At 32.0% G+C, this 23,541-nt stretch overlaps 6 protein-coding genes across 7 annotated transcripts; 2 read left to right on the top strand and 4 right to left on the bottom strand.

The window, feature by feature from the left end:
• Positions 1–176: 176 nt before the first annotated feature.
• On the bottom strand, positions 177–2,829 carry LOC116341345. Its single transcript, XM_031768339.1, has 4 exons — positions 2,467–2,829; positions 2,245–2,399; positions 2,001–2,176; positions 177–1,934 (listed from the first exon to the last, which is right to left on the bottom strand). Exons 1-4 carry the CDS (start codon positions 2,652–2,654, stop codon positions 669–671), a joined length of 1,785 nt encoding a protein of 594 aa, XP_031624199.1. The 5' UTR covers positions 2,655–2,829; the 3' UTR covers positions 177–668.
• Positions 2,830–2,920: 91 nt separating this feature from the next.
• On the bottom strand, positions 2,921–4,331 carry LOC116341346 (mediator of RNA polymerase II transcription subunit 31). 2 transcript variants are annotated; one of them, XM_031768341.1, is made up of 4 exons: positions 4,120–4,331; positions 3,730–3,921; positions 3,506–3,595; positions 2,921–3,417 (listed from the first exon to the last, which is right to left on the bottom strand). In XM_031768341.1, exons 2-4 carry the CDS (start codon positions 3,749–3,751, stop codon positions 3,056–3,058), a joined length of 474 nt encoding a protein of 157 aa, XP_031624201.1. In that variant the 5' UTR covers positions 3,752–3,921; positions 4,120–4,331; the 3' UTR covers positions 2,921–3,055. The 2 variants fall into 2 exon arrangements, with proteins under 2 accessions (XP_031624201.1, XP_031624200.1); XM_031768340.1 differs by having other exon boundaries at positions 3,506–3,622.
• A 398-nt stretch (positions 4,332–4,729) lies between these two features.
• LOC116341234 (tetraspanin-33-like) lies at positions 4,730–7,706 on the top strand. Its single transcript, XM_031768177.1, has 5 exons — positions 4,730–5,001; positions 5,095–5,220; positions 5,291–5,542; positions 5,663–5,854; positions 5,910–7,706. Exons 1-5 carry the CDS (start codon positions 4,969–4,971, stop codon positions 6,132–6,134), a joined length of 828 nt encoding a protein of 275 aa, XP_031624037.1. The 5' UTR covers positions 4,730–4,968; the 3' UTR covers positions 6,135–7,706.
• A 1,348-nt stretch (positions 7,707–9,054) lies between these two features.
• On the bottom strand, positions 9,055–14,571 carry LOC116340947 (protein piwi-like). The gene is made up of 13 exons (XM_031767721.1): positions 14,200–14,571; positions 13,229–13,338; positions 13,082–13,144; positions 12,525–13,015; positions 12,108–12,431; positions 11,884–12,038; positions 11,602–11,811; positions 11,382–11,530; positions 11,282–11,315; positions 11,081–11,194; positions 10,890–11,015; positions 10,178–10,825; positions 9,055–10,098 (listed from the first exon to the last, which is right to left on the bottom strand). Exons 2-13 carry the CDS (start codon positions 13,308–13,310, stop codon positions 9,978–9,980), a joined length of 2,517 nt encoding a protein of 838 aa, XP_031623581.1. The 5' UTR covers positions 13,311–13,338; positions 14,200–14,571; the 3' UTR covers positions 9,055–9,977.
• Positions 14,572–14,681: 110 nt separating this feature from the next.
• LOC116340948 (protein arginine N-methyltransferase 1) lies at positions 14,682–16,821 on the bottom strand. The gene is made up of 6 exons (XM_031767722.1): positions 16,704–16,821; positions 16,411–16,637; positions 16,228–16,348; positions 15,849–16,171; positions 15,651–15,770; positions 14,682–15,566 (listed from the first exon to the last, which is right to left on the bottom strand). Exons 1-6 carry the CDS (start codon positions 16,717–16,719, stop codon positions 14,796–14,798), a joined length of 1,578 nt encoding a protein of 525 aa, XP_031623582.1. The 5' UTR covers positions 16,720–16,821; the 3' UTR covers positions 14,682–14,795.
• A 136-nt stretch (positions 16,822–16,957) lies between these two features.
• Positions 16,958–22,115, top strand: LOC116341079 (protein RRP5 homolog). The gene is made up of 7 exons (XM_031767938.1): positions 16,958–17,113; positions 17,203–17,362; positions 17,446–18,369; positions 18,439–20,199; positions 20,284–21,558; positions 21,624–21,789; positions 21,876–22,115. The coding sequence occupies exons 1-7, from the start codon at positions 17,045–17,047 to the stop codon at positions 22,036–22,038; spliced, it is 4,518 nt and encodes a 1,505-aa protein (XP_031623798.1). The 5' UTR covers positions 16,958–17,044; the 3' UTR covers positions 22,039–22,115.
• Positions 22,116–23,541: the final 1,426 nt, after the last annotated feature.

Here is a 23,541-nt window from a genome sequence, read left to right on the forward strand (position 1 = left end):
GTCAGCAATTAATGAAAATCAAGGAAACATACTAATCTAATATTTTCTTTCCTTTTTTCTTTTCGATTTTCTGTTAAAACTACAATACATTTTTTATTTTAATTGTGTTATTAATTTCTCAATTGTTTTAGATACGTACGTAATAGTCGAATGATATAACAAAACAAAAGCTTCATTTTTCTTCACAAGTCAGTGAGATTAAAATTAACAAAAGAACTAGGCACAATTTCTTCCGATATTTATGTCTATGGCTATAGCGTGAGTGCACACGCTTCCTTAAAGTGTGAAAACGTGTCTTCCTTCCGCGTGTGAGAATAAAACGACGATAGTGATCACTGATAAGGAAACAATTTTACGATTTCATTTCTTTCTTTCTTTTCAATTGTCAATTTCAATTCTTTATTAAAAGTGTTATATAAATTAAAGGTAGGTATAGTTATTATCCAACCCAAATCAATCGTTCAAATGGGTACAAAAATTTATTAAATAGACCAGTCTTATAATTTTAATAATTCCTTTCGAAAGAAATAATATTAGGGCACTATTTTTTAAAATTACTGCCAGAAACGAAATTAGCCACTATTTTGATTGTTATACTTTAAAGAAATATAATAGAATTTTATTTAAAAAAAGGGCTGTGCAGCTTTCAGAAAAAAATAAACAAACAATTAAATATAAATTGTATGCGTTTGGTCATTCGATGCATTTTTAAAAGGGTAACGAGCTACAAATGCGACAGTGATAGGATGTATTGCAACAACATTTGGCATATTTTTTAGCAGCCAGTAAGAGAAAAAAATCATCGTTACACCATTTACCAAAAACACAAACATTACGCCAAAAATCATATCCAACTGAACGACCAAAAATATATGGACAATGTTTTCAATAAAGATTGCACAAGCCAACGCCCAACTATTTTTAATGCGAGCATATGAGTCTGCTGATTGAGATAGCTGTATAACGTCCAAAGGGAGAGGGAGACCGATGAACCCCATCATTATTACGATTGATACCGGAAAAAATAATACATTTTGAATTGTTTCGATCGAACCAAGAACTACACGTGCAACAAACCAAATAATCAAAAAAATACCAGTAAATCCAGCCATTTTATAGCTAAATCGATTGAAATGATATTTATCTTGCCTCCATATAACCCCAATGCTGCAAAGTAAACGAAATGCTTGTAACACTGCTAACGTTACTAATGGAGATATGTATTTATTTTCATTTTCATCGATCGATGGACTAATAGTCGAATTCAAAGAAGTGATGTATTCGAAGTTATTTTCATCACTTTCTTCGGTACTGCTGGGATCCCATATTAACACCAAGGTCATCGGTACCGATGTGAACAGCAGATTTAAAATACGCACACAACACATTGAGAGTAAAGGAACGTGATTATTTTTAGCAGCCAAATTTCGATTGATATCCAATTGGCATTGTGCAACATCAAATCGAATACGTTCGTATTCGTATCGAATATCGAGCATTGACAAATGATTCACTTTCAAACGAGTAAGTTCTTTGAATGCTTTCGTATCCTCACCACGATTCAAATAAAATGGGACCGTATCAGTTGTACAAATGAAATTCACAATTAAAGCAATCACAGAGCAGCCAATCAAAACATATGAAACAATATAAAGAGCAGGATTTTGTTCGCTATATGTAATCTCTACACGATCATCATAATAATAAAATATTATTGTCGAAATTAAATTAGATGTTGCACTGAGGTATGCCACCACGATTAAAATCCATCTCCGGCATTTCTTCGTTGTGGTTTCAGCTGCTTGAACAATTATTGTTAATTGAATTAGCCCGTAAATTAATCCAGCAACCAAACGTGATTTTGCACAATAGAACGGTGAAGTGTGTTTTGTTAAAGTTATTCCGGTAAATAACATACAAACGGATCCGAGCGTCTGAAAAATTTATCATAATATTGAACAAAGATTTTCCACAATAGAAAATTTATAACTTTCACATACGTAAATCGCACGGTTCGGTAGGATTGGTGTGATGAAAGCTCCAAATATACCACCTATAATACATCCGATATTAAAGCTCAACACAACCATAGCTATAATAACATGACGTGAACTAAGAAATTCACGTTCTTCATCGTCAAATAACTCAAAACTGTAGTCGATATCAATCCATGCAGCTTCATTTTACACAAAAAGACAAACGAATTTGAATTTTTTAGTCTTAAATTATTTGTTTTCAATTTACCTTTGTGAACTTGAACGTCCTTAACGAAATCTGTAACAGCCCATGCGGAGAGTGTACCACAGCTGAAAAGCAAAATTATTCCAGCTGCTGCACCCCATAATTGCATATAGAATTCGGATGTATTCCATTGTTGCAGGCGATTTTCGTCAAACGAACTGCGAAATTATATTTCATTATAACGGGATTCAAATAACCATAATTGGGACAATATCTCACTCTTACATTTGGTCATCATCTTTATAATCTTCACTGGTCACTGATATCAAATCAACGGACTTTTCTTCAATTTCTGGTGGTGTTTTTGTTCTAGTTGTTACCAAATTCACTGATTTAGATTCGATGCCAGGCTTCCTATTAACATTTGGTGTCATTTCATTCAATGTGATCAGTTGAATTTGCCTTTCCTGCATCTTCCATCAAGAAAATTTAAATATATTTTTATTCGACTCTACTTATCTCGTTGGAATTCAAAATTAAACTACTGCGCGACACGTAACATACTCTTTAAACTGCAAACATTCTCACAAATTAATAATGTATGCCTTGAAAGCGATTTTCGATCAATAAACTAAAAATGTGTTGTGTTGATAGTGCCAATGGTTCTAATGTACAATAGCGTATTCGTTTTCCACTTTTTCAAGTAGAAAATCAAAGGTCACGGAAAAAATCAATTCAATGACAATTGAATGTATCTTATTTATTTGATATATGTATCTATTGTTTCAAAATTATACATTTTTTTTACTATAAAAACGGAAAAATATGCAAACAAATTGGAAGAAATATCTATATGCTTTATGAGTTATGCTTATTAACACGGTTCACCCCCATTTTGTTGTGGACTGGAGTTTCCATTTTGCTGTTGATGACCATTTGAAATGTTTTGAGTTTGTCCATTTTGATGATTCTGTTGATTTTGTTGAGCGGCAGCAAGCAATTTCATTCGTCTTCGCGTATAATGTTGCCACAATAAAATCGCCTGATCATCAATGAATTTCACACATTGTGAATTGACAATTTCACGTCTAAAGTGCTCATACTGCAATAAATCGAGGAAGTACAAACACATTGGATATTTGATATAGCGAGCATATTCTGGTTCTTTCCAATATGTTAAATATTTCAAGTAATTTATGAATGTTTGATCTTTAAAATATCCTCTCTGTGCAATAACTGTTTGAAAAGTAAATAAAAAAACGTAGATTTTTATATTCAAGATTTTTCCCCGTTTATCAATTTGTAGAGGAAACTATGTACTTACAATGCAAATAGTTTGGATTTGCTAAACATTGAATGAACTCTAATTCCACTTGAAATCTTATTCGTTGCTGTTCCTCCGTCTCCGAATGCACTGAAAGCGATTCAAAAAAATTGTTTTCTACTTTCAATTAATTGATTCTTATGATAAAATCTTTAATTTGAATAGTAAATATCCAGAATTTGACAATAGTGCATGTCAAATTATATTATTGGAAGGTCACTTACTTTTTCCTTTGCCTTTAGACATTTTTTTGATTGGTATAGTGAATATTGTACACAAAATTGGAAAGTGATCAAAAACTGAATAGATTTCGTCTTCTATATAAGCTTTTTTTCAAGTGCATGTGTGTATCGGTGTTTTATTTATGTAAATTACAACGTTCCGCTTAAATCCATATATACAAATTATTTATAATTCTAAAAGTTAGAGAAACCAGGAAGAGAGAGAGAGAGAGAGAGATACAAACAAATTTGAATCAATACAGTTCCTTTACAAGTCTTATAAAAATGAGAGTGTAAATGAAGTTAATAATCCCAAGTGCATATAAAAATAGCGCTTGATTTTTATCCAAACTACAATTATCTGTTTTTTATTTACATATTTTGAACACTTACTAAACATATTCTCCTAGTTCGATTGTGTGTAGCTGAAAGTTGTTGTTGTTTGAACGCACTAAATTTATGTATATTTTTATATTTAGCTCAAAACTTCAAATAAAACATCAATCCAAGTGATAAATAATTTGAATTCATTCCCATATAATAAAACTACCAGGAAATCTTTTTTTTTTGAAAGCCGTCTGCTTCACTAATACTTTTGTTGTCGTTGTTGTTTTCACTTTAATTCATAGAGACGTCACGTTTGACAGTAAATCTCAAAACAAAAGTATTGTAAGAGGTCGCTAGTAACGGTCAATTTCAAATGAAACTGTTGCTAAATAATCTTTTTTTTGTGTTTGGAAAAGTGTTCACTGAAAACATATCTCTTCATTTGATTGTAGAAATAAACCAATAATTTCGAAAGAAATCCTTGCAAATATCTTATGTTAGATGAAAAATGAAAATAATCATACTTTCGAATTTTGAACATGGTGGCAATAGAAGCAGAAAAGAGATTCGTGAAATGAAACGTGATTTATAATCACGCGTGTTCGTTCAGTGATACTAACACATAGAAAGATACACCAAAACACTGACGATTGTTGTTTGTTGACACATCAGAATAAAATAGAATTGGTTGCATTGGTTGCACTTCTTCTTCAAAGACATTAACATTTCATTTTCTCTTGTCCAATTTTCACAAATAAAAAACAACAGCTCTTGGGATTAAAAAAAAAGTTTTGGAATTTTAGTTTTTGCATAGTGAACACAAAAATCGTGTGAAAAATAGGACAGGAAGTACGAATGTTTTCGTAATTAGATTGTGTGTTTCTCTTCCAATTTTTTTTGCTTCGTTACGCAGTTATGCATCGACGAATTTCACCAAATTTTACATATGTAAGAGAAAAAAACCCATATTTATTGCCATTGGATGTGACAATTTTTATGTACTAACCACTCATGTATTTTCTTCGTTTTGGAACGATACAGATAAGTTCCTGTGTCAAATATATGATTTTCTTATTGAATTTCATATTTTGGCTATTTGGAGGTCTGATGATTTCAATAGGCTTTTATGCAGTTTATGAGAAATATCAGGCAACCGGATGGGTTAAGGTAAAATGACTTTTTCATTAAAGTTCCATTGAAGAACTGATTGAATATCGATTTTTTTTCATTATTTAAGTTGGATACGATATATGATGTTGTATTGAATATTTCTTTGGTCTTGGTTATTGCTGGACTGGTAGTATTTGTGGTCAGCTTTGCTGGTTGTTTGGGTGCACTACGTGAAAATACATGTCTATTGAAGTTTTATTCAATGTGTTTGTTGTTGGTGTTTCTGATGGAGATGGCTGTCGCAATAGTTGGTTTTGTTTTTCCACACAATATGAACACATTTTTGGAAGATTCATTAACCGAAAAAGTGATACATCTAGTAAGTAATTATATTACGTAGAAAAATTAAGTTTCGGAAATCCACAAATGTAGATTTTTTATAGTTATTATTGACAATAATATACATTTCTCTTTTACTTTACTTCTATCGCAAATCTAGTATAGAGATGATCCGGATATGCAAAACTTCATTGATTATGCTCAACAAGAATTCAAATGTTGTGGTTTGAGCAATGCGGGATATATGGATTGGGGCAAAAATGAATATTTTAATTGTTCATCGCCTAGTGTCGAACGTGGCGGAGTTCCATACAGCTGTTGCATAAATGCGTCTGATATTTCATCTGGATTGGTATACATTATAAATTTTGATCACTTTTCATTTTAAACTCAATTCGCATTTCTAGGTCAATATTATGTGCGGATACGGAGTTCAACAGGAATCAGTAGCTGCGGCTAGCAAAAAAATTTGGACAAATGGTTGCATTGAAATTATTCGAGTTTGGGCAGAAAGAAATCTGTATACGATTGCTGGAATTGCACTAGGTGCAGCATTAAGTCAATTGTTTGTGATTTATTTGGCAAAAACACTTGAAGGACAAATTGACTTACAAAAGTCTCGATGGTCGTGAGCGTACATCGGATGGGATGGAGGCGGATATCCTATGTAAACACAACACAGATCCAACAATAATTACCTTAAATTCAATCCATAAACGATCCAAATATGCAAGTTTATTTGGTGTAAAATGCCCCTTGATTATTGAATTTGTTATCGCGATAATTATTTGTTTAATTTTTTCATATTGACTGGCTTTTATTGGACAGTCGTGTTGACAAACCAAAATGGAATATTCCCTATCTCATCATACAATATGACAAAATTAGAGTTAATTTTAATTTGAATTAGTTCCAATTTTATGCGAGCAAATTCAATGCTTTTTTATACCTAGAAATGCGAATTGAGTTTAAAATGAAAAGTGATCAAAATTTATAATGTATACCAATTGTCAAACATTTTGCATCTATAAATACCTAAACATACGCACAAAGACACGATATGCATTTGAATTTGTCTCGATATTCTATAAGAAAAATAATTACATTTTTGACATAAAGCATATGCATGTTGTTGTATATTAGGATATTTATGGGAAAGTTTCATCTTCAGATTTGGCAATTTTGTGACTATATGGTATATGAATCGTTGAGGCGAAAGAGTAGCTCTTATTTTTCTCCAAATAATACTGTATTATAAAGTTTTTTATGAATAGTTTATTTGTTGTATTACAACAAATAAACCGTGTGAAAAAAACTTCATGTTGCAGTATTATTTGGAGAAAAATAAGAGCTACTGTTTCGCCGCAACGATTCATATGTCCATCAATTTATAGTATCTGTTATTTTCCTTTTCAATGTGTATATTAGAATAACTCGAAAACGACACGTTTTTTTCATACTGAAATCATAAATACGAAAATCAATCCATACATTTAGTCGATTTAGGTCGCAATCTCATAGATTTTATTCATTATCAGCCATATCATTTCAGTAGAAATATCCAGATTTTATTGCATATACTATTCAATTTCATTGATGTTCTCAGCTCATAATTAAAATGATGGTCAACTATGTGAATTTTTCTTAAATTTGATATTTTGCAATAAAATACAAAAAAAATCATTCATTTTGCAAATGCTATGTGCTTAAAATAATATGTATAAGTTTACATCGGTATCATAATTCATAAGAATCGAACGCGCTTTTCATTTTCAATGAAACAACCGTATAAAACGAACGTTTTTCGTCTTTTCCATATCAAATGATGAACGTATTCAATATAATATATATTGGTTCTGAGCCAAGCACGTTCGATTTTTATGAATTTAACTACCGGTTTAGCAGCATTAAAAAAAATTGAGTCACTAACATAGAAAATTCCCTGTTGTCTTTGTACGAAATGTATGTTCAAGTGACATTATCCTTATGAAAATAACGGTCGATTGCAAATATCTGTACGCAACCGATAATAATCGAGATTTAGATCATTTTAGAAAATTTCGAAAAATTGAACTTTTTATTCGAATTTCATCCATACTGATTATTATCAAAAATAAAAAACGTTTATTTTTCGTATCTCAAATTGTATTTATGGTAGTCACCACATTTTTACAAATAAATGAAGTTCTTCAATATTTCCAAAATGAACGTTTTGCCTTAATAATTACGTATTTTTAGTAAATTTCTTGCATTTAAATTTTATAGTTTTTATGCATATAACAATCAATTCCATTATTGACTTTCCATTTCTTCACCTGAAGTCATCTGCCGTCAGACTGCCAACTTTAAAATCAACTATGTACATTTTTAAACATCATAAAACAATATTTTGCAAAAATATGACAGTGTAAATTATGTATTGTTAGTGGCAAAGTCCCTACTGAATAGCTATTCTTATCAAGTTCTTAATGGAATATAGAAAAGAATAGCAAGTTCTTCACTTGTTCTTATATCGCCCAGGAAGCACAGCTATTCTTATCAAGTTCTTAATGGAATATAGAAAAGAATAGCAAGTTCTTCACTTGTTCTTATATCGCAGTATAAGAATCCACTAAGTACAAAGGGCCCCAAAAAGGCGGGGCTTAGCGTACTTTATTCATTCTTACTATGAACTTATATAGCTAGATAAGAACAATTAAGCACATAGTAAGAACTTCATTAAGAATATCAATATGAACTTCGTAGAATTGTTCTCACCATAACATAATTAAAAAATAAAATGTCTTACATCCGTAAGATGAACTTTTCCGCACTGTGGTCCATAACATGCATTTATAACATATGTTTTACTGTAAATTTGAATTCATGAGAAACCTGAATCTTATATAAGTTTTGCGATACAAATAATTTTTGATAGACTTTTCAATGCCTGTATGATATCGTAATCATGTGAGAATTTGCAGAAGTTAATTTTTCACAAAAAGCTAACATTCTGAAAGTTTGAAGAAATTTCAATACAATTGGTACCACTTCCATACAAAATTTTCGTTTTTGAGCAAAAAATCCAAAATTTTGTACGGGAGGTACCCCTATTATTCCTTCAAATCTCTTCAAACTCTCGGAATGTTATTTTTGAGTGAAAAAAATAACCTGTGAAATTTTTGTATGAAAAGTGTGTCGAAAATTATTTGTATTGCAAAACTAACGTCATATTCGGTTTTCTCGTACCCAAAAACCTTCCGTTGGGAGGCCCCCAATACACATTTTTGAGTGTTTAAGAATACATTAAATATCACTTTTGGAAGAAAAATTGAATTTTTCCCATGGATGGCCATGGCCATGGGCATCACACCAGACATGACACGTCACTCTATCAACCAAAGTCGCTCAAAATCTAATGGTTTCTATTCCTCGGTACCCCCAATCATCCTGTGAAGTCAGATTTTGAATTACTTTTCTTGTTTGAAAGTTATCGTGTTAACAAATTTTTGCGTACAGCGTACAGGGTACCACGCACATACATTCGGACATCGCTAGATTCGTGTTCCCTGGCTCCTAAAACACCCAGAAAACATGTTTTTTGAGGGTGTTAATTTTTCGACCGATTCCAATACTAGGTGTGTGCGGAAAAGTAATATTTTTTTTTGCAAATTTGACGTGTGATAAGTTACAATACAATCAAGAAACATGGCAAGGAATAAATATGAGATTAAAATCATGAATTCGAACATATTTCCAGGCCAAATTTTGAAACGAAAACCATTTTACCGTCAAATGTAGATGTGATAGCTCTTAAAAAATCATGCCTTCGGAAAATTGGAAAATATCAGAAAAATTAGAAAATTAGAAAATTATCATGTTTGTAAATATCGATACATTGCTGCTTAAATTTGCAAATTATAATATTTTAAGGTTAGTTCAATTGATTTTAGTATAGATTGATTTTAATTTCGTTGAAAAATATTAAAATTTCAAAATCTATTTTTTCTTATTTCTTAGTGCGCGCTAAACTAGAACAAGAATATGTTAAGAACTTGCAAAGAATAGCGTCTTAGTTCTTAAATAATATTTGCATTTTAACATTGTAAGAATAGCAAGAATATATTAATATATATAAGAACTGGATAAGAATACGTTATTCTATAAGAACATGATAAGAACAGCTGTGCTTCCTGGGAGATAATGTCGGCACTAGTGGAAGTATTTTTAAATTCATTTGAACAATGATATACTTCTACGTTTAGTGAACATGTAATAGAAAAAACTCACCAGTCAGTTTAATGAACATAAACGGGTTGAAAAATATTTGCAAATATCAATCGAGCATGCTACATCAAACACATATTTTACAATATGTTTTGACATTAAAAACATGTACCTAATGTAAACATAATGAAAATAAAAATTGTAAACAGCGAGACAGTTGCTGTTTCTTTCCTCTAACATAAATGAATTAAATCAACATAAAATTCCATTTATAAAAAGAATAGTTTGTCACAAAGTAAGTAATTAGGTACTCGATGTATATAGTTGGATACCAGAAAGCCCAGTTTATTTGCATATTGAAGAACAGCTGGAATTCGAGTAGTACCGTACCTGAAATTACCACGAAAAAATCAATTATATAGCCATTAGCCAAATATAGTAATTCCAATAGATGGGAAACAACACGTACCAATTATAATACAAATGTGCTTGAATGTAAGTCCATGCTTGAACCCTTTCTGGCGGTTGGTTTGTCGAGTCATAAATAATATTATAATTAGTTGGTGATACAGTTCCTTGATTACATACTTGCGAAACCAGGAAAAATTCATATCTTTCCTTGAGAGTAACGGTATTGTCGATAACCGTTCCCGGATCTGGGTTTCTAACATCATTACCAAATCTTTGGAAAAATCGTGTATTCATTTTCTTGGTTACAATGATGTATGCCATTTTAAATTCCATCTCATGCCTTTTATATCTTTCTTTAAGAGTGGTTGTTAGGTGATCTAATTCAACATCACGAACATACTGCAATTCTCCGTCACTGACACCACCACGATAGAAAAATATAGTAGTAGGTAATCTATTATGTTTTTCTTCATAAGCATTTAATGCTTTGATGACATTTATCACCAAGTCTCGACTGCAGTCCATTCCCTCGATTTTACTGACCACACTGAAGAAATTCACATCTTCTCTGAGATCCATTGTGGCCACCAAACAACCATAAGTAACATTTCGGTTACTTGAGTCTTTAGCTATATCAAAGCCAATTGTCATAGTATTTTTTAACGGGCAGCGAGCGAACCATGGCGCCCCGCCCAATTTTGTGCAACTAAAAAATAAATGAATAAATATTGAATAAAAGTTTTAAAAAAAATTGGCCGAAAAATTCTTACATTTGAACAGCAACTTTAGTGACAACCGAATCATATTTATTTTTTTGACTATTCAGAATATGTCTTGTTATAACCTGAGATGGAATAGCGTAATCAGCATAGCATTTCTTCTTTATTGATGAGTATCTGCAAAATTATTATTAATTATTATTGAATTATTCCATGCGGCGGAACTATACGATGATACTTACAAATCAGAATTTTTTCGACTATTTGTAGTAGTGCCGAATAATATCATGTTTGGATTTAAGCTTGCCAATCCGTCGATTTCGTGAATCATTTGTATATCTGAGTCAAACAATTTCCTAAGAATGATAATAAATGCAAAATAATTAATACGAAAAGTAATAATGTCCATTGAATTCTAACCAAAGATATCAATATTTACTTACCACCGTGGTTCAGTGACATGGAAGTCCATTTTATCTATAAGAAATATTTGAATATTAAAAAAATCAGAACCCAATGAATTGATGCAAGAATTGAAATTACCAGCAAATTGTTGTAACTTTTGTACAAATTGCCTCATTTCGCGCTCCATAGACATTGGGCAAACTACCAACCATCTTCTTAGTTCTTTTGATTTGTAAATTTTATAGCGCTCTCTGCCACAATCTCTTTCCCAACTCGCTCGTTCAACACTAAATCGAAAAAGTATCAATGTTATGCATTTTTCTGCTTATGGTTTTGCTAAAGTCGATTTAATCATTACGGTAGTTTTTGCCCCCCTGCAAATTCTATTGTTTCACGACCAATGCAGTAAGCATTGATTTTTACGAGCTCACGCTGTACCTCAAGACCCCATTCTTCTTTGATTCGAACATTTTCATCGCTGCTTTGAATGCGATGATTAAAATCTAAAAGACGTTGACGTCTAACATGGGGTTGCATTTGTGAATACGGTTTAAGTGCCATCTTTAAACTGGAATTTTACAAAAAGAATATTTAAAATGAACTAGAGAAATATTTAGCTGAAGAAAAGACGATCACTTACTTCATATCATTCCGTTGTCTCTCGTCCAAACCGGTAATTCTACAGAGCTCTGGTACAAGCCATGCTGGTTTCTTTTCACCGCCACGTAAATCTTTTGCTCTCGGTTGAGATATCAATAGCGGTTGTGAAGCATCTCTTATTCCAATTTGATACCTCTAAAAAAATCGAAAAATTAAACAATCATACATATCGTTGGTATATTTGTATGTAGTTCTGAATCAAACCTCAGCATAATATTCTTTGATTGATATATCCTTGTTCTTTCTTGAAAACGTAGTTGAAGGAGTCTTGCTAAAATCAATATCATGGATTTGATATGTTTTATCATTATAGCCAGTGAGAACCGTCATTCCAAGTACTTTACTTTTGAATGCATTTTCAAAGTTTTGCGGATTATTTTTCTGTATGTCTCTCATTAAATCATATACAGTATCTGTTCTCATTACTTTATGTGCAATGTCACAATTAAGTAAAATGCCCGTGTCGTGATAACGAATCGATGTTTCGTATCCAGGCCATAATTGTATATTAAAACGGTTTAAATCAATCTAAAAAGAGCATTTAACAAATTAATATAAAATATACTAGCAACCGGTCTTCCGACTGTTGAGACAGTGTTATTGGTGGATTCGAAAAATTACCATGTTTTGTGGATCATAATAATTTCGCCCGACCACTTGCAGTCTTAATCCACTCATATTACGGCGTTGAATCAAATTCAAGACTTGGAGAGACTCTTGATCGGTCATTGATACGATCCGAGTAAATACAAATTTAATGGAATAAACTTTATCATCACGTGTTGTTGACGTAAACACGACCATGTTGTTTTCTCCGTGTAATTTCCGTATTGAAAATAGTTGACTACCATCAAAAAGATATCCACCAATTTCAGTTCTATGTTGTGCCATCAAAAAATATTGTAAACGTTTCAAATCGCATTCCGGTTCAAATGAAACGTGATATTTATAAATCTTCCATTCGAAATTATTCATTCGCGATTGAAGTGCAAAATAATTTGCCTCTAATACTACACGTTCACCTCTAATTGCACTTGGATCATGGCTCGTAGCTCCGTTATGGGGTTTTGTGTGAACTATCATTTGCAACGCACTTCGACGATTTGGAAAACCTATAAATATTTATCGCTTTGTTGTAATTTTTATCTTCTTTGAGAGTTTAGATAAAATAGATTTACGTTTATTTTCTGGTGCATGTCGTTTAGAGTCTCGACCGTTGCTTTCCTCACGCAGTCTCTTTCCTATTTGTGTGATATATACATATTTTTTCGAAAATGAACTAAACGGACATTTCAATGGAGTTTATATTTCATATTCAAATTTACCAGATGAAGTGCCCGGGCGTTCTTTATCATAGAATGAACCATGCCAACCGCGTCCTCTTTGTTTTTGTTCATCAAACGACATTTCGAATAAATGTTCAATACGGGCTAAGCTGCAAATGTTGACGTAAAAAATCACTTTAATAAAATTGTTTAAACTAGAATAACTAATCAATGAAAAATTAAAATCACCAATTACAAGACAAATCAAAGTTTGACTTTATATCCGACTGAATATTTAATAATCAACGCATAAATTAATAATTCATTCAACAATTGATGAATTTGGTCGAAAAGTAAGCATTTTTTGAACACTTTTCCGCCGAAAAAGATTTTAATTTGGTTTAATAATTTTAAATGGAATGTTTTCTTATAGATATGATAGTTTCTTTTTTTGGAAAGATATTAATATTATACCAAAAACGAAAATATTTCGATGTTTAAAGTTTGGTACTTCAAAACATGGATTCGAAAACGAAATAAGCTGAGATCAAATCTTTCTGTGTAGAAATTGTTATGAATTTACATAAGCATAAGACATTTTTTCTATTATTTTCAAGTGCACATGTCTCCAACAAAAATCCTGTCTTCACTATGTGTTAACTTGTAAGTATACAGAAGGGTATTCATTCACAAACATTTACATCGTTCCGTATGTTTATTTATAATTTTTCTCACCAATAGACAGATAATATATATATGCATCACCTATAATGAATTATCGTTGGGAATTTTATCTTAAATCATGTCATACACGCAAATTAAATGAAACGAATATTAAGTTTCATTTGGGAAAATATCGTATATTTTGATCTCACCAATATACTCTCCAGTCACCGAATTGCGATACATTTTTTTGAATAATATATATTTGATAAGATTTTTTAAGTGGTCATTTTATTTGTCTTCATAATATGTATATTCTTCTAAGGAATTCTAGTCTATTGCAAATGATTAAAAAAAAACAAACAAACCTCTTTGAAATAATTCAATGAACTGGAAAATATTTTTTACAAACATAAAAATAATATGAATTCTTAGTCGTATTTCATGTTTCCTTAAATTTCATTCACTTCAAAACAAAAAATATATTACGAAACATTTTTTAACTTTTCTTTTACAAAATATAATTTAGGTAAATACGCAGACAAACACAATTAATATTAATTTCTATAGATTTTTTTCTTCTTGGTTATGTATTAAAAATGCACTTGGTAAAAATTTTAAATCTTTTATTTTCTTTCAGAATGAAAACTTGTGCGTTGTTTCACGTTCGACTACTATTGTATATGTTATATATATATTTACATTCCCAAATGTCACAGTGGCGCTGCTATTCGTAATGATTATATCTTCCAACGTTTATTTGGGAGGTAGCTTGAAAATGATTCTTATAAAAAAAGTACAGCCTATGTTCACATCTGCTCGAGTGCAGAGAACAAACCTCTTGCCAAGATAATAATCGTATAAAGAATTTTTATTTATTTTCCAAACAATAAATGTATACATTCTGGTAAATGTAAAGAATTCTTTAATGTGACGATTTTTTTAAATACAATTTCAAAAGTTATTAGGACAAACTGAATAAAAGTTCTTGATCAAATGCAATAATTTTGACGCAAAGAGCTCGTGCATCTGTTTTTCCTCGACTGCATTGAAATTGGCCAGAAATGATGTCTCCTTCATTAACCGAAACTGGATTTTTCATGTAAAATACAACCTGTTTCCAGTGTGTCGGCTTACAGTGTGGCCCAGTCGAAAAGTTTACACCTTGTGGTAGATCAAAGAAGGTATCAAAATAGCCAACGAATGCTGTGAATTTTCCGCTTTTTTCTATTTTCAATTTAAAATCATAATTAAAGTTGGGATACGTGTAATCAACTTCGTTCATGTTTAAATCGGATAAAATAACTGGATCGCTTAGAATATATTCTTTTCTACAGGTTTCCACGATGGCTTCTCTAAGAACCTTGGATTGTAAAACTCCCATATCAAAACCGTAGACATTTTTCCAAAATCCAATATACTCGTTATGCCGCTCCACATCTCCAAACGCTACGAGATTAATGGTACATCTATTCGGAAGCAATAATCCACCAGGTTTTAAATAATTATCGCGTGCGTAAATTACAGAATCAAGCATACATTCGAAATGTAATAAATAACCCATCCACTCGGACACTAAAATATCAACCTTTTCACCTTTGGCCAGAGGTAGATCCATATTTTCTAGCCGACCTTTTACAAATTCAATATTTGTAATTTTATTTTTCCGTGCAATATCAATCGCGTGGTATATAATTTCAGATTGATCGACTGCGATAATCTTCTTAGCTCCTGCCTACAACAGAATTATTTTGAAGAATACAATTACTAATAAATATCTATGTCAATAAAAAATATGATTTTTAAACGATAAATTCACCTGTGATGAAAACATGGATAGTATAGAGGTCCCACAACCCAAATCAAGTACCATTTTATTTTCAAACAAATCACGATTTTTCAAAATTGCCTCACGATAGCTATTAGTGCGAACGGTATCCTGTTTCGATTTAAATTGTTTTCAAAATCTATTACATTCGAACTTGACAGATCATTAAACTGTACAGTGTGCACTTACGCTAAGCATCTCATAATGAATACCATAATGAGCATATGTCATAAAATACGATTCATCGACTTTTATTGGAATTTTCGCTACATGTGTTTGTTCTGTATTTTCCGGCAAATCATGAGTGAGCTGTGAAAAGTCTGATTTAGATCCATTGGTTTCTGAACAACGCTCAATCCATGCTTCAAAGCATTTTTTCATTTCGCTGATTTGATCAACTAAGTGCTCTATGTGCACATCCTTTTCTTTAAGTTGTCGCTCCAGCGATTCGATTTTGTGTGCATCGCTAATTTTATTTGAATCAGAATGACTTTTTTCCAGTTCTTCAATATCTGAAATCATCGTTCCTTAAAATACATGAACATTTGCAAAATGATGAAGTACGTACCAAACATTAACCATGGATCTACTTCAACCGGTTTCATATATTCATCGTCATTCCAAAGTACTTGATTGATTTTAATCAGGCTCTCGGCTGTTATATTATGTTTTTTGATATAATTTATCATCTGAAAATATTGTTAAATTAATTTGAAATAAATTCATTCTCAATAAATATGGAGTTTGTTACCTTAATATACGAATATTGATCCAAGTTGAATTTTTGTTTGAGATAACTCAAGGTGATATGATGTTGATGCTCCAAATGTTCAATGGCCTTTTCAATGGATTCGTCAATTGTGTCACAAAATAAGCATTTTGTCGGCTCTTGATCCACTTCATCCTCATTCCAATCATCTTCATCGTCTAGTTCGTCGTCACTATCGATGTGATGTTCAACTACGTTTTCTTCCAAAACTATAGATCAAAATTAACTACTTTATATTTTTTGAAAATATTTTATATTGAATAAACAACTGTTACCTTCACTACTTGACATTTTGAAATTTAAAACAAATTAATAAACAATTATATTGAAAATTGTCACAACTTTTTTATGTTTGCCTATTGAAACAACCGGTCAAAAACACATTGTTTTTTTATGTCAAAAAAGCGCGTGTGCTATAATGACTTTTTTCATATTACCATGCAAATATTCGTATAAAAATGGCGCTGTTAGCAGTCAAGAGAATTTATTAAAAACAAATGTCAAATGATAATGCCAAAACCATGTGGACACTGTATTAGTATAAATATTGTGTAGCACGCGATTGAATATATTTACCGCATAAAAATTGAAAATATATTTTTTTTTCACTGGCATCATGGTTATTACCGAAACTAGTTTTCCCCGTGGTGGTGTCGTACAAAAAAAGCCGAAAGAAACAACATTGGTAAGTAATAATGAAATAAAAAATTGTTATGAGTGGTTGGAAATATTCTGAGAAAAAATAACCCAAACTTCTTTCATTTGGAAAAATAGAGCTTTGGTGCGGTAACAAAACCAAAACCACGCAAAGATAAACCGAATAAGAAACAACGTGAAGCAGCGCGATTGGAGAAACAGAATGAAGTGAAAAATAAACCAAAATCCATCGAAGCAGTTTCCGCTGAATTACTATCATTCAAAACAGTTCGAGAGGGTATGATCATTGCACTTTATTTCCATTAATTATTGATGAATTATTCCATCACTTCCATTCTTTTCTTTATTATTCAACCCCAGGTATGATTATTTTGGGCTGTGTGAAAACCATAAATCCAACATCAATAGAGGTTGCTCTGCCGGGTCGCATGAATGGAACCGTTAATGTTTCTGCCATTTCACAAACCTATTTGGAACTTACTCAAAAATACATCGAGAATGAGGGCGACGATACCAAGTCCAACAGTGAGGATGAATATAAACCGTTGACCAGTCTTTTCCAAATTGGTCAGGTTGTTTGTGTGAAAGTGATGAAATTAGATACCAGCAAAACATTTAAAGTTCAGATAGAATTAAGCATGTTGCCTAAAGACATTCAAGCTGATTTTCAACATCAAACTATTTCAACAAATATGATGGTATTTGCAGCAATAGCTGAGCGTCAAGAACATGGTTTTGTTTTGGAAACTGGCGTTACAAATTTACGAGGATTTTTGCCAGAAACAAAAGGCGATCTAATTGTTGGAGGTGTTTATTTTTGTCGAGTAAAAAAGATTACCAATGCACAAACCGCAAGTACGGCAACATTTGAATTGGTTGATTATTCGAAAAATTCTGTCGCACAATTCAAAGAACCAAACGTTAATCATATTCTTCCCGGAATTCTCGTGAAATTCAATGTCACAAAAGTATTGAAAGATGGTCTCCAAGGCACAATATTTGAAAATAGTTTAGTGGCGTATATCAATGAGCATCAATTGGGTGTTTCGAGTAAGCACATTCCAAAAGAACCGAAACATTTTGAAGTCAACTCAAAATTAACGGCACGAGTTTTATATGTTATGCCATTAACAAAAATCGTATATTTATCGTTAAATCTACAAAGCAAATTTGAACTCAATGCCAACGAAAAAAATATATTACCGATTGGTACAATCGTTGAAAAGGCGATAGTTTCACACATAGGAACCGGCGGAATTATTTTGAAATTACCGAATGCAAAAGGTACCATCAGTTGAAAATTACATTACTTATTGATTAAATTCCATTCTATTCTATCTGATTCATCCACAGGTATTATCAGTCTTCGTTCGCTAAAAGGCGACATGAAAGCAAATTTTGACTCAGAAACGCTGTTTTCGAAATACCAAGCTAATTCAGAGCACAAAGTACGTGTGATTCATTATGATCCAATTGATTTACTTCATGTGTGTTCAGTTGATGCAAAAATTATTGGTGAAAAATACTTCTCATGTAACGATGTAAAAACAGGAGATATTATCAATGCAACTATACAAAGAAAATTGGGTGATGGTCGATACGCGATAACAGTGGGTCAAATCAAAGGCTACATTCATCCATTGTATTTATCAAAATCTACACCAATGGAAAAACTACAACCGAATCGTAAATTGAAGTGTCGAGTGTTGTGTAAAAATTCGGCGAAGCAAGAAATTTTCGTAACAAATCTTAAGGATTATATGGATGAAAAAGCTTCAATTATAACGGCAAATACAAATTTATCGCGAGATTCGGTATTTGTTGGAGTAGTGAAACGGTGTATTTCTGATGGTTGGCTGATTGAATTCTTTGACTATTTAACCGGAATGATTTATCGAAGCCAGTTGACCGCAAACGAATTGAGTACGGCAGAGAAGTTTTATGTTGGACAAATAATTAAGGTCAATATCAAACACATACGAAACGATGAAGACGATAAAAGGTATATCACTCTTGGATTGGCCGATTTTCTAACCGACATTGGAGGTGTTCATAGCGGTAAAATTAGCGCAATTCAACCAACCGGAATCGATGTTGCTTTTTTGAAAGAGAACCTTAATGGATTCATACCAATTATGTACTTGTCAGATTTTCCAAGTTTAGTACATGCATTGCATCGTGCCTATCAATGTAATGATGATGTTGAAGCCATCGGTGTTGCACCGAATTGTTATTCAATTCGAGATGTTAAGGATATTTCTGGTGAATCGAATGTTGTGAAAAAATTTTCAGAAATCAAAATTGGTGACGTCATACCAGCCATGATTAAAAATGTTTCAAATGAATTGATCGATGTACAATGCTTAATTAAGGGTCTTCATTCAATAAGGGTGTCAATTCATTTAAACATGTTTGTTGAAAACTATGGAAAATGCGGCGATGTTACACTATTGCCAGATCAGAAGATTTATGTACGAATTTTGGCAAAAAATAGTTTACTAAAAACTCTAACATGCAGTGCTCGATTGGATGACGTTTGGCCGGGAAGTTTCAAGCATACCGTACAAATGGTTCGACGATACTTCAATGACATTGAGGAGATAGATAAACGAATTAAATCAAAGGATCCAATAAAATCTTATCGAATTGGTCAAATAGTTGAAGGTGTACCCACTGAGTCTGATCGAACTGATGGTAATAATTGTCCATTACGCACATTTTTGCTAGACGGAAATGTTAAAGTCTATGTCACGAAAAGTAATGATGCAACAAAAAAGAAGGATCAGAAACACAAAATTCTCATCGTTTGGATTGATTATTCGAATAAAATATTGTATGGAACTGTACAACCAAAATATATCGAGCGTGCAGAAACTAAGCAAATGGAAGAAAATGCAGTGCAACAACTTTTGACACATCATGGTTTCAAGGCAAATGTGCTATTGATTTTGGAAGATATTATTATTGTGTATCCAACAAAGTGGACAAACCGATTTGTCTATATTCCGAATCGAGTTCATTACAATGACTTTCAGCCAGTAATTACAAAAGGAATTAATGAAGGTTCCCAGGTGAATGTGTCAGTTATCGATGTTAAAGGAGATCACTTTATTGGTATGTTCCATATAAAATTTTTCGAGCCATCTTCTTAAATTTTACATATATTTTCATAAAAATCTCATATTCCTTTCACTCTAGGTATGTTCCATGGCTTGTATGAGCTCTACAACAGGAAAATTGATCAAAAGTTGGAATTTATAAAATTGGAAGTGAAAGACGAGGAAAATGATTCGAATGCAACCAAAAAGAAGGAAAAGAAAAACCAGAAAAAATTAGATAAAGAAGACATTGGCAATATTATTGTTGAAATAAAAGAAGAAAGCGATGCAGACGATTCAAGCACAACGATTATTCAAAGTGGATCGAATAAAAAAGGCAAAAAACGAAAGACAGATATTTTACAAGTAGACAAGAATAGCCAGTCAGTTGAGTTGGGGGAGAAAAATGATGATGAAACAGGAACACCATCAAAAAAGAAGAAAATAAACAAATTTGCAGCCACAAAGATTATGTCAGTAAGTAAAAATACTGATCCAATTCCAAGCAAGAAAAAGAAACTAGGCCACGAAACTCCGCAAAAAAAATCAACAAAAAAAGCCGTCTTAAATTCAACCTTAAAAAAGTCACCATCTTCAAAAACTCCATCTGGAAAGCGATTTTCAATGAAACTTTCTCAAATCGATGGTGCAATGGATTTAGCCGATAGTTCTAGCGAAGATGACGAGGAAGATAAGAAGTTGCCTGGTGTTTCAAATTTTTGGTCAACCGATTTGAATGTGAATGATGGACATTCTGAAGATTCAGAGAGTTCAAGTGAAGATGAAACCGATTCACCAAAAAAACGAAAGTTATCGTCAAAAGAGCGCTTTGCTGCTGCACGTTTGGAAGAGGCTCGTATACGAGAAATAGAGAAAAGTTTAGCTGATGATTCAATTTTACCAACAAGCATCGATCAATTCGATCGACTTGTAATGGCGGAGCCAAGTAATAGTCGAGCCTGGATAAATTACATGGTTTTTCATGTTCAAGCAACTGAAATTGATAGAGCCCGTGCTATTGGGAAAAAAGCTCTAAAAACTATTGACGTTCGCGAACAACAAGAACGTTTGAATATGTGGATCGCATTACTCAATATGGAACTTCGATTCGGGAGCAAAGACGCATTCGACGAAGTTTTAAAAGAAGCACTATTAGTTAACGAGCCATTCAAAGTATATTCGGTGTGTTTGAAAATTTTTGCCGATTGCAAACGAATCCAAGAGCTCTGTGACATGGTGCTAACAATAACAAAAAAATTTCGCCAAAATTCTGATGCCTGGTTGAACGCTGCCCATGCACTTTTTGAAGTCAATATGAATGATAAGGCCAAGGCTCTGTTGAATAGAGCTTCGAATTCTTTGCCTGAACGAGATCGTAAGTTTTTTTCCAGCACATTTATATGGATATAACGTTATTGGATTTTCCCTTATTTTCCACAGATATAAGTACTATTAGTCGATTTGCCATTATGTGTAATAGGTTTGACCAGAAGGACCATGCACATGCTTTGTTCGAGCAAATTTTAGTTTCGTATCCGAAGCGAGTGGATTGTTGGTCACAATATATCGATATCTTAATTAAAGCCAACGATATCGATATTGCAAGGTATAAAATAAATGAATTTTCGAATTCATCTGTCGTTCCATTAAAAAAAAAATTTAACTTCTATTCATTTTATCAATTTTTTTTAGACAAACATTGGAACGAGCTGTAACTCATAAAATTCCAATGAAGAAAATGCGTACGCTGTTCAAGAAATATTTGGAATTCGAGCAAAAGTACGGCAATGACGAAACAATTTCAAAAGTCAAAACATTGGCTGCCAATTACGTACACAATGAAATCAATTGTTAATTAATTATTTTTTTCATCAAAATGTCAATTTATCGACTGAATAAAGAAAAACTAAACACGATTTTATTTCTTAAAAATATACTTTTTTTTTTTAATTGGGGTCTTACTTTCAATGAATAGACATTGTGATACATTTTTCTTTGTTTAAAATCAAACGGGTTCTTTCAATAGGTTTTCAGCTGTTCGATATCCTCTTGTAGTGCTTTCGTATCTTAATAATTATAATAATGACTGCACCGGTGGTTTATTTTAAATAAATTAATAAATGTTAATATAAATTCTTATTTTGAATATTGCTTTGGAGAGAGATGAAATTATCTGTTTTGTTTTTAAAAAAAGTTTCAATTGTTCAACAATGTCAAAACTAATCTCAAGATCAATAATATTTGTATCACTATTTTTGCATTTCATGCTATAAAGAGCATTAAATGTGATGAGCATATAATTAATGGGCTCATATTAAGTAAAATCATGCCTCCTAATTGGTAGTGAATATCATAAACTGGTGCATGATAAGACAGACTGTTCGATATGTGTATTGATTTGATGTCACCGACGGTGACTCACCGTGAATGATTTTGAAAATGAATGAAACTTGCGCAATTTTGCACCTTTCTTCGAGCGTAATCATTTGGATTAATAAAAGTCTATGCTCACATTTCGGTAGTCTGTAACTATTCTGTAACTATTCTGTAACTATTGTTTTTCTATTTTTTCTATTTAATATTTACAAACGATTTTTTAAGTTTGAGTCACCTCAATGAAAAATCGAAGAAATTATTGCACTGAATACATAGCTAATAAACGATAATGTGTTGATTCATTTAAATGTAAATTTTCATTCAAGGGAAACAGATCACGCGTGTTTTTTGTTTCTTTTTAAAATATACATTGTACAAAAGGTACAAATGGTCTATAAGTTTTTGTATTGCGGAATGTGTAACGACGTCTGAAGTACATATTTTATCAGATGTATGTTATCAATGAGATGAAAACTTTTATATTGAACGAAAAATCATTTGTTTCAGACGAGTCGAATTTAATCGATCATATCTCTCGACTTTCTTTTCAAAAATGCTTTCCCTTTCTGTTTCATTGAAAAATAAATGAACGCTCTAGAATAAAAACAACTTATTGTTTACTCGCATATCGAAACGCGACTCAAAACGGTTGCATATCAAAGCGAGACAATATTTCGTTACCAAAGGAATAAAGAACATTGACTTTTTACTATACAAAATGTGTAAGTTTCATTTTGTGCTGATAACTAGCTACTGTTCTGCCTTGTTTTAGTAACAGAATTTTGTTTCGCTTTGATATGCGACGCAGTTTAACGGTATAAATATTTCACACTCTCGAAGGCTCGGTATAGAACACACAAATAGTGAAAAAAAAACTTCTTATTCTCAAATTTCATATACAATCTAATGGCTTGTACCAGCGATTTTTATTGCACAGTTGTGTGTGAATAGAATGTCCGTTGTAAACATTAATACATAAAGG

The sequence above is a fragment of the Contarinia nasturtii genome, unplaced genomic scaffold (genome assembly GCF_009176525.2).
Source record: "Contarinia nasturtii isolate CC-2019 unplaced genomic scaffold, AAFC_CNas_1.1 Cnas_scaffold_695, whole genome shotgun sequence".
Classification (NCBI taxonomy): Eukaryota; Metazoa; Arthropoda; class Insecta; order Diptera; family Cecidomyiidae; genus Contarinia; species Contarinia nasturtii.